The following is an 11,684-nucleotide window of genomic DNA, read 5'->3' as shown; positions in this document are numbered from 1 at the left end:
GGTCTCCTCTATACTGCAAGTCTGAGAGGGACCACATCAGTAAGTTAAATCGTGACATTTAACGACAAATATCTAGATAATCTATATTCTGTGATAAGACGAAAACCTTATCGCCCACATTCACTAGATATTTATAAGTTATCGTTTAGATTATTGTGGGACATGTGCACTAGTCTCCCCTCCCCCACCGACATCCCCCATTCTTTTTTGTGAGTCAGATGAATGATCGATGACATTTTATGAAATATCGAACATAAAAAATCCGACATTAAGTCGACGATTATGTTTCTGCAGTTTATCATCATTCTACCGTGAACATCACAAATATATAACAATATTCATGATATAGGAAGGACTCTTTGAGAATATGACAAGACGTTTCATCTTTAAACAAACTATGTATAGTTACACATTGTATGGTGTACAACGCATTTACGTGCGACTGATTAATTTACTAATGCAGTCTATATCGTGACTAACGAAATGGTGTATACAATACAGCACCACCAGTAGTGCTAATCCCATGACCTCTCCTTCGTCCCGACTAGCAATAGAAAACTGGTCAAACCGTTACAATAAACATTTCTTGCCTGCTGTATTGACCAAAATTCCCTCACGTAACTAGTAATTACTAATCACGTGCTTTATCTTCACCGAACTTAACATTTCACTGTTATTTAATTGCAGCTTTTCCCAGCTGCCTCACATTTGTCGCTCTGCAGAGCACTGTGCACATCTACAACAGAATTTCGACAGCACTGGAATCAGATATAGGCCACATATTCAACTTTCAATAGTAAAGAGACAAAAAGGTCTGAATATGGATTGGGAAAAAAGGTCTGAATATGGAGGGGGAAAAAAGAGTCTGAATATGGAGGGGGAAAAAAGAGATAACAGAAACCGTGCCAGAAGTATCCTAGGCAATTTTCTGGTAAAGGAAAAGCGGGACTTTTTTTCATTGGATATCTGGCGTGCAAATGTGGCGGAATTTCTTGGAACTATGTTGCTGGTGTGTATAGTTGCAGTTGGAACAAGCATTTACCCTCAGACGGGACCGAACTCAAGCGTTCATGTCGCCCTTGCTGCAGGTTTCTACATCGGGACAATTATTGCTATTCTTATGAGGGTTAGTGGAGGTCACGTGAATCCAGCCATTTCTGTGGGATTTCTGGTGGCGGGAAGAATCACGTGCTGCAGATTTGTGCTTTACGTCATTTTCCAGTCTCTGGGCGCGATTGCCGGGGCAGCCGTGATGACAGCAATGGTACCGGAAGCCATGCATCAGGGATTTGGTGTAGTCATGCCAGGAAAAGACGTCACCGAGCTCCAGGCTCTCTCGTGCGAGGTTCTGGTGACGTTTTATGTAGTGTTCGGGGCGTTTGCATTGCTTGATCCTGGACGAGATGACGTAAAGGGATCCGTACCGTTAATAATAGGGCTGATGGTATCTGTCGGTATATTTGGCGGGGTGAGCTTCCATTCAGAGTTTATTTTTCATCCTATGTACTATACAACTTTAGCATTTAGCAGCGGCATAACGTCACGACATAATCCACATTTTTATAACCGTCAATACCAACGTCACCGTCCTGACGTTGAAAATCTTGTAGTAATTTTGTAATTACTAGAACATACAACGCTTTGTACCATCTACAACTGTCAGCTATTAAAATTCGCAGCAATTAGATTTGTAATAATCAAAACCAGGGACTCCTTTTGATTTTAGCATTGAGCGTCCACTCTACGTTTAAAATATTATATATATATATATATATATATATATCCTTTGCAAACATGCTGAGGTCCAAAGCACATTCTGAGGCAATGTTGGGAGTCAATAAATATCTCTACTGAGTCAAAAGGGAACTTTGTTTAATAATTTTAGATTGGTACCATAAACATTTGTTCCAAGTCTAGTAAACAATCTCGTGAAATCGCGTTAAATGAGATGAAAAGGACCTGGGAAGGAGAGTTTTTTTTTTAAGAGTCTCATGGGAAGGGGAGTTTTTGTTTAAGAGTCTCATGGGAAGGAGAGTTTTTGTATAAGAGTCTCATGGGAAGGGGAGTTTTTGTTTAAGAGTCTCATGGGAAGGGGAGTTTTTGTTTAAGAGTCTCGCTTGTACAATTGTCTAATGACAAGCACAGCTTCATCATTTTAAAGCATTTTGTCAGGTATCAATGCATCTTCTCCCCCCCCCCCCCCGCAACACACATACGCACACCTCATTCACCATTTCCAGTTGTTAACACAGTGAGACAATTATAACACACAAGGTACGATGATTGAATTGACTTGCCATCAATATTTATAGCTTATCCGAATAGCTAAGGGATACATATTTTAATCATACAAAATATATATTTTAGCTTCTTATTGATATTGTAATACTTCGGCACGAGCTTGGTACTTTGCCAAGAGTTAAAATTCTGATTTGTTGTTATGCTTACCATCAAAACAAAAAATATATAATTGATTAACTTGACAATATATAGTATCCTCTCAGCCTTTTCCTTCTTTCCATATTTTAGGAAGTCATCGCGGTTTGTTTTTTTAGCCCTTTGGGTCGCCTCCGTAATGAGATCTTTTTCTTAGCCTCGGTAAATTACATGTTTAGATAGCTCTTGAGACATATTTAGGAATGTTTCATCGTCGGAGCAAATTCTGCGTAGCCTCATTGCATGGCTATATGTAGTTTTCATAATGCAGTGTTTTGGATGACAACTCCTTGGGAGGAGATACTGTTGTTTGTCGGTTGGTGTCGAGTAGATGTCTGTATGCAGTTTGTTTTCTACCCGTCTAGTTTTTGTGTCCAGGAAGACGTGGGTTGAGTTGGAGACTTCTGCCATGAATTTTATTGCTGGATGGAAGTTATTTGCCTTTGATATGAAATCATCCAGAATTTCGACGTTGCCACATCATTTCTTATCATCGATAAAGCGTACCCACTGGTATGTTGTATGCTCAACCAATGATAAAAGTTGACTCTGCAGTTTTCCCATAAAAAATATTATCATACGAAGGGGCCATTTTTGTAACCATTGCAGTTCCATTAAATTGGAGGCAGTTTTCTTCATTAAATCCAAACTTTCTGAGTTTTAGAACAAGCTCCAAGAGTTGGAATATAAAGTGTGTGGATGGATTGTCTACAGTTCTAGTTTCCCATGCATCTCTACACGCCTGTATACCGTCGTTGTGCGGTATGTTAGTATACAAAAAGATGTGACGTCTAAACAAGCAATGTATCTGACAGTAATGGTTCGCTTGCTTTGCTTTTTATGAGGTAATCTCTCGTGTCCTGAATCGGGCACATACACCAGCTAACGAAAAGTTACTTAATCCCATAAAACCCAAGGGCAAGTAGATTTTTTCTTCTACCTAAAAGCAACAAATCCGGAAACACGGGTAGACCTATAATCTCCGGTAAAGGGCATCCCACAGAAAGGATATCAAAATATATGGATCATTTTATAAGACCACATGTCCACAAATTACCATCATATCTTCAGGACACGACAGATTACCTCATTACAAAGCAATGCAAGCGAACCACTACTGCCGGATACATTGCTTTTTAGTAAGGAATGATACTCAGGGCCGCATAGAGCGATCACGGGTCCTGGGGTAAGAAACATCCGCGCCTCTCTTTGATCTTTATCAAACAAAATTTTTCTTTTATGAAATTAAAAGCTGTTGTTCGACCCGGTCCGGGCCCAAAAAGATATATCGCGGTTGCCCTCCCCCCGCCCCCCACGCTCTAGTCGGCCCTGAGGATACTTATTTTTAACGCGCGTTTAATATTTTCACCGAGGTATTGAGTAGACCGAGGGTTATTAGTTTCCGCCTTGAATGTTTAGAGGTTATCATATGGCAATTTCGAGATAATTGCCCACGTTGACCTAAGCTTTATGTGTCAGCCATAGGGCCTATGTTGTTAAAGATTGGATATATTGTATGTTAGCAAAGTTGCCAATTGATAAACATCTTATCAGATAATTCAACGGCATCACGCTGGAAACATTCAGAAATGGGACATGTTCTGCGTACATTATGTTTCTGCTTTCAGTTGATTGCATGCATTTTTCTTCTGTCATTCCAAACGGAATGTCTTTGTTTTATTGGTTTTTCGCCACGTATTTTGCAATAATACAAAATGACTAGTAATGTTTACAACTCCAATAGAAAGAATGCATCCATTTTATGGTATAGAGACAGAACGGTAATTTGATTTTCAGTTTCGTTTCAGCTTGAATATTGTTATTCTCTGTCGAAAGTAAAGCTTCAATATTTTTATTTTCTCTCGAAAGTAACTATTGCGATATTTAATGCGAACATTCGTCTTCAGTTTAGGATATTAACCCGACAGTTTAGGATATTAACCCGACAGTTTAGGATATTAACCCGACAGTTAGATCGGTCTTAGTCTCGGAAATATATTTTAGTCAATACCACTTGTTTAACTTCATATGATTCCAAACTGGTTTGACCTACTTTGACAGAAAATGAAATTAGGACAAATTACGATATTCTCTGCTATATTTTTAATTTATTTTCTACTTGATTTTGCCAGAATTAAAACATGCTGGTGATTACAACGTTAATTTGATAAACAAGCATTTAAATACTGCAACAATCTTTTGTGATATGTCCATTGTATCCTCGCTTGAACTGTGCCTTCCGTGCTAACGGATGGCGAATTGGCGCTATTCTAACAAGACAATAACGATGATGAAAACGGCAAAGAAAAGAATAAAAATCTAAATAATAATAATAATATTAATAATAATTTGGGTGATGTTGATCAATGTGATGATAATGGCGATGATAATGATAATGACCACAAGGACAGTGACGACGATATTGATGATAATCATTTACGTGATGCATGTTGATTATCATTTACCATAGAGTCTGCGAGTAAAATACTTGGATGTATTGTATGTGCAATCCAACTAAAGGGATGTAAAAATAAAGAAAAGTGAATCCTGGAAAATAGCAAAGACTCGAGAAATGCAGCTTTACTCCATTTTATTCATTAGTCAAGTGACCACACGAAGAGTGTTTTGTTGTATTTCAGTGGCACATATCAGGCGGATGCATGAACCCGGCACGTGCCTTGGGACCGGCCGTAATTGCACGTAATCTCGAACATCAATGGGTAAGTAATTAGCATTTAATGAACCATTCATTGATCCAGCAATAAACTCAAATCTTCAAATACACTGATTCGAGTGGAATCAAAACATGTACAAACAACTCATACAGCCCACGAATTAGGCAACTCGAGCATATAGTTCTGTCTTTTCGCATCGTGGAGTAAAGAACTTTTATCTGGTCTCTATATTTGTATTTTCGTTTGATATTTCCCTGTTATTTTCTGCCAGCCGGACAGGCCGAATTTCCTCTGAACCTTGCCACATATTGTTTTGGAATTTGGACATTTATTTTGGGGTGAAGGGTCAGGGTCTACTGCGTAACGAAAAGTTGGAATTCATCGGCACAATGTGATGTTGGCATAGGGTAGCCGCTTACTAGCCGGACTAACAAACTTGAACGACCTTCTTCGAGATATACGAAATATGATGAATGCTATGCTCGCAATTCCTGAGAAAATAAATCATATTCCTATCGATTTACATGTATGTATATTACATGTATGTATATCTTGATGAAAGGTCGATGAAGTTTGCCAGGCCGGCTAGTAAGCGGCTACCCTATGTCAACACCAGACTGTGTCGGCGAATTCCAGCTTTTCGATAGACAATGGATTCTGCACCTATACCACAGATAAATGTCCAAATATCAAATATTGGGTGGCAACGGTCAGACACAAATCGGACTACCAGTCGGAGGGCGTGCTATGTTAGATTTGCTTGCATCTCAGTACCCAGTGCCGGATTAAACCCTGTGGACGTGCTTAGGCCCTTAGGCAGTCGAAGTCTCGCCCGCCCCCCTTCGCAAATTATCTCCTAATACGTTTAGTCAATATTATTTTGATCCGTTGTCTAGGCCGGTGCATTGCCTATCACAGCTGTCAATTGTTTTTTCTTTCTTTAAATTCTGAAAAGGCTACCAACCGCTAAGGCAAAACGTGAAGAAGAATGTAACCGGGATGCATGCAACTTAACAGCTTAAACAGGACATATATTTTCAAAGCGTAACATGTAAGTGACAAGGACTATGGAACAGGTATTTTCAAAGCGTAACACGTACGTGGCAAGGACTATGGGACATATATTATCAAAGAGTAACACGTAAATGGCAAGGACTATTTGAATCACGTGATCTCTGAGTAATGATTTAGTGTGCACAGGCAAATGTAAACTACTGGTTCAAAATGTAAATATTGACAGTGACTTATTCAAGAAGTTAACTTAAATAATGAAACTATTGGTAAAAACTAATTTGTTCTTTTATAGTTCTGTGATAAATAGAGTGTGGGGTTTCCATGCTAAATAACTGAGACGAAGAAATGAACAATAGCGAACAGTCCGGTAGAGATCATCTAGCATAACAATGTCCGAGCATATTCATTGCTGGTACATAATGATACACATTTGTTTGTCATACCATTCCGTTATATATCAGTTCATAAGCTCTAATAAATGTCATAATGCATTAACTGTATTATGAACAAACAGGCAACATATTCTATATATTATACTTTAGACTCTTTCATCGTGCTCTAGTTCATACGTGGATATTTGAAAGTGATAGTGTTCCTTACGTTCGCTGATAATGTGTAGTATATGGGTCACAGAGAAGTGCTAGACGTTTTGCGTTTTATGCTGATCTGTGTGATATATAGCCATAGTTTATATCACAGGACAGTGCACAATGTATTGTTTTTTATGCTGATATGTGTGATATATAGGCCATAGTTAATATCACAGGACAGTGCACAATGTAGTGCGTTTTATGCTGATTTGTGTGATATATAGGTCATAGTTTATATCACAGACAGTGCACAATATACTGCGTTTTATGCTGATTTGTGTGATATATAGGCCATAGTTTATATCACAGGACAGTGCACAATGTACTGTTTTATGCTGATATGTGTGATATATAGGCCATAGTTAATACCACAGGACAGTGCACAATGTAGTGCGTTTTATGCTGATTTGTGTGATATGTAGGTCATAGTTTATATCACAGGACAGTGCACAATATACTGCGTTTTATGCTGATTTGTGTGATATATAGGCCATAGTTTATATCACAGGACAGTGCACAATGTACTGTTTTATGCTAATCTGTGTGATATATAGGTCATAGTTTATATCACAGGACAGTGCACAATATACTGCGTTTTATGCTGATTTGTGTGATATATAGGCCATAGTTTATATCACAGGACAGTGCACAATGTACTGTTTTATGCTGATCTGTGTGATATATAGGCCACAGTTTATATCACAGGACAGTGCACAATGTACAGTTTTATGCTGATCTGTGTGATATATAGGCCAGAGTTATGTCATAAGACAGTGCTCAATTTACTGTGTTATTTTAAATGCTGACCTGTGGGAAATATAGGCCAGAGTTTACGTCACAGGACAGTGCTCAGTTTACTGTGCTATTTTAAATGCCGACCTGTGCAAAATATAGGCCAGAGTTTACGTCACAAGACAGTGCTCAATTTACTTTATTTTATGCTGATTCTGTTTATCATCTAGTCCAGAGTTTGTAACGTAGCAGTGCTTTGTTTACCGTGTTTTCACAAGAAGACTGTGCTCATTATAGCCATCGATTATTGGTTTTCTTAAATATTTTTCCTGTGGCCTGGTTTAATTCTGAACAAAGTTGTTATAGTTAATAATATGAATACTGTTATGTTTACAGCTTTACTGGGTCGGACCATTATCAGGGGCTGTCTTGGGTTCCTTTCTGTACAAGATAGTATTCTCCGCAAACGTGAACATTGAACGCAGTGCATGTAGGTCAGGCGAGGCCAGTGAGATTGAACTGAGTGAACAAACCACGCCATTGAGAGATTGAGAAGGGAAAACGGCTTACCGTGATTTATCACACCAGATATTCAAATTTCCAGTTTGAGTATAAGCGTAAAGCTTAGAAATTTGATAAAAGATTTGTCTTGTATCTTCATTATATCTTTTGCAGTTTACAGTAATACATCCGATTTTGGAATTCGAATGAAACATGTTGCAACATCGAAGATTATCACCACTTACTGATTATTATCGCATTACTTATACAATTAGTGGTTTTTAAAACCAATGCAATAGTTTCCATAGCTTTTCATTGAAGTCTGAGTATACTTTCAAATGTTTTATACAAATACCAATATTTAGTGAGTAAAAATGATATAACAAACTTATTTGTATTTGTCACATTTTTAAAGCTGTTGACTATCCATGCTAGACCAAAGTCCTGCAAATCCCCTGTAGTACACAACAGTTGGTTTCAGGCGGATGACGTCATTCATTAAGATTAAGTGCATCCACTTAGTAGTTGTTTTACATATTCCAATTCGGCGCCTTGGTACGCTAGCAGCATACATATATAGGTCATACTAGACGCTATACTTCATTGGTACCCAGCTGTCTGCAGTACTTGCACACGCGTTACACAAGCATCCGGTAAGAGGTAATTAGAATGTTCAACTTTCTCGATCGGAAGATTTATCGGTCATTGAAGGTGAGGATATGTTCTAAAATAGTTGTAGGAATACATATTTTTTATTTATTTATTGGGGTTGCTGATTACGTCTGGCGGAGTGTACCATATATATTGCGACCGCAAAGGTTGACGATGTTCCGATTGGGACTTTGTTCCCATCTGCCATAATGTCTCATATGAAAGAAAGTAGTTCACAATGTAGTTCCCAATGGCGGCGAATTACAATGGAGAGTTCTTTTTCTTTTCGACTTGATGTAAAAGGGCCGATTATATTCCCATTACAAGTTTATAGCGCAATACTTAGTCACGTGAGAGTTCAGTTCAAAGCAAAGGAAAATGTCACAGTGATCGAGTTGTTGTTGTAGACTTTGGAGTACATGATAAGTTATACATGGCGGACATCATATCTGGTAGGGGAAGAACAACCGGCCCATTGACAAGCTTTCTTACATACTCGAATTGACTGTGCACAAGAATCAAACGTACGAGGACAGATGTGAGCTGTCAGTGATCTGTCAAGTCGATTGTCTGAGACCACTCGCCTTTCCGTGCATCTTTGAGACTTGCAATAGTTAAATATATGTGTATTGTGTGTAATGTGATGGATGCAACGTCACAGACATTAGACATATACATTCGTCCGCAGAACAAAATTATGTCAAATTTACATTTTATTTAATGCGTCTGGTCGGCTGAGGTAGTCATTGGTGTAAGCCGCTGTTGAAGTTTTCTTAATCGGTTCTTTGGATAAGCGTGCGAGGGAACAAAACAGATGGCCGGGCACTAGTTTAACGTGAGACAAGGTCCATTTGCATGTATATGCACTGGAGACAAGATCCAGTTGTATACATGTGCATGAGAAACAAGGTCCAGTTCTATTTACATGAATGGGAGACAAGGTCAAGTTGTATATATACGCATGGAAACTTTTCCAGTTGTATGCATATGCATGTTAGACAAGGTCCAGTTGTATTTATATGGATGGGAGACATGGTTCAGTGGTATGTTTATGCATGTGAGACATGGTTCAGTTGCATGTATATATATGTGAGCATTGTCCATTTGTATGCATATGCATGTGAGACAAGGTCCAGTTGTATGTATATACAAGGGAGACATGGTCCAGTTGTATTTATAGGCATGGGATACAAGGTCCAGTTGTATGCATATTCAAAGCCTTGACCACTGTATTAGTATCAATTTACAGATTCACTTCACACTTTTATTTCTGTATGCATCACGTACTTATTGATATTGATGAAATTTATTCAAAACAAATAAAACAAAATGCTAATTGTGTTTGTCCCATTTTGAAATATTCTGCATCTTTATAAAGCCTGGTCCAAAGCAAGACAAATCTAATCCAACACGTAGCGGTTGGTTTTAGTCGGGTTAGGTTGCCCGTTTAACGGATCGATCATTTATTTTATTTGGTGTGTGGCGGTGTGTGTGGGGTGGGGGTGGGGTGGGGTGGGTGGGGGTAAAGCGCGAGATTCCCATTTTAGCCGGGATGTTTTGAAACAAAAATATTTTACCTGAAGATAATATATTTTCAGTTAATAAATGGATATGTTTCCCTTTTTAGTGCTACACAACAGAGTAAGACATTTTCTTTGAGCTACAAGAGAGCTAGGATTAAAAAAGAAATTGCCACCCCCTTCGCAACATTCTTTCTGAAAAAATAGAAAACGGCCTATTTTAAGTTCGAAGTCAAGTTACATTTGTTACACACTCTGGTCTGGAATCGTGTTATGCGAGTAGAAACTTAGTATTGGTCAAAGTAGACATCGGGCAAAGTTAGTCGTATGTATACATATTTTCCGCCTGTTTATTCATAAAGGTTTATAAAGAAACTTTCCTTCAGTTCCATTCTTTATTATCGTAAGCACTAGATGTTCATCACTAATTACTTTCTAGATCCTGAATGTGTTGGTAGCCAAGAAGAATATAGAGATAAATTTAAGAGATATTATGTCTGAAAATATTTGAGAAGGAGCCACGCAAATAAGTTAGCTTTCTCTGTTCAAACACCACGTAAAAAAATTTATAAAAAAAAAATTTCAATTTTATTTTTCTTATTTGAATTTAGAAGCTCCACACATTTAAAGAGAAGTGATGTTTTCATAACTATTACCAATTAGTGATATTTGAAGTGTGATATATTATTTTACTATATAAAACAAAAATCATCTTCAATCTTATCAAACAGAATCATCTTCAATTTTACTCTGGACAGGATTAATATAACGGTGCTTGGGAATAATTTTTCTCAAAAGCTCTAGAGTCGCATGAATGACTTTTTATGTCGTCTTCATTATACTTAAAATACTACACTTGTCCATTACATTGATTTTGGATTTTACTAAAGAACCACACGTACTCGATGAAAGCTTGTTACTAAAATGGGTCAAGATCCCGAAGATATTATGTTCTTATACGTGGCTCGTTAGATAAACATATAATACGACACATTTTGTTACTCGAGAAATTGTAATTGCACGCATTTCCTACTGGTATTCGTGTGTACAATGAAACTATCAGTATTCTGTGTCTTAACTAACCTTTTCAATGCGCTATCGCACATCTTTATGAATTAGATATGGGAGACGATAAGAGACCGAGAAGGTATATGTGTGTGCGTCTGTGTTTTTGATTTTGGATTTTTAGCGTAGCTTTAACAATTGCCAGTCATATCGCTACGATGTCTGCATTATGGGCAGTTTATAGAGCTGTCTAGCACTGAGGCATCTTCCGTAGTCCTAATGCTAACATGTTAATGCTGAGAGCCAAGCGAGGCAGATGCTCGTACCATTTTATCAATAAGGCTTTCAAATGAATCTGCCGGTGTTTGAACCCGCGACCTCCAGCACTGATGAAATATCAATAAAACTGCGACATTCTCAGTCGCTTATCTCATAAGTGGCCATATTCATAGAGATTTGTAATGACTCATTGAGAGGGAATCTTTCTCTACGTCAAAGTGACGTCTGAATTACATAAATACGTCACCGTAAATCCAAACGTCATTAACACAATAGGTTCT

The 11,684-nt window shown here is 37.9% G+C and overlaps 1 protein-coding gene across 1 annotated transcript; it reads left to right on the top strand.

The window, feature by feature from the left end:
• Nucleotides 1-686: 686 nt before the first annotated feature.
• On the top strand, nt 687-8,335 carry LOC149780456 (aquaporin-like). The gene is made up of 3 exons (XM_089937394.1): nt 687-1,468; nt 5,076-5,156; nt 7,844-8,335. Exons 1-3 carry the CDS (start codon nt 821-823, stop codon nt 7,997-7,999), a joined length of 885 nt encoding a protein of 294 aa, XP_089793520.1. The 5' UTR covers nt 687-820; the 3' UTR covers nt 8,000-8,335.
• Nucleotides 8,336-11,684: the final 3,349 nt, after the last annotated feature.

The sequence above is a fragment of the Sinohyriopsis cumingii genome, chromosome 16 (genome assembly GCF_028554795.1).
Source record: "Sinohyriopsis cumingii isolate HCF-2022 chromosome 16, ASM2855479v2, whole genome shotgun sequence".
NCBI lineage: Eukaryota > Metazoa > Mollusca > Bivalvia > Unionida > Unionidae > Sinohyriopsis > Sinohyriopsis cumingii.
This window is presented reverse-complemented; position numbering and strand designations above follow the sequence as displayed.

What these genes read in the sequence shown, in the direction of transcription:
- LOC149780456 (XM_089937394.1), top strand. Translation starts at nt 821, where the DNA reads ATGGATTGGGAAAAAAGGTCTGAATATGGAGGGGGAAAAAAGAGTCTG. An exon ending in CTGTCGGTATATTTGGCGGG is followed by an intron (nt 1,469 to 5,075) that starts GTGAGCTTCCAT and finishes GTTGTATTTCAG; the next exon opens with TGGCACATATCAGGCGGATG. An exon ending in GTAATCTCGAACATCAATGG is followed by an intron (nt 5,157 to 7,843) that starts GTAAGTAATTAG and finishes TTATGTTTACAG; the next exon opens with CTTTACTGGGTCGGACCATT.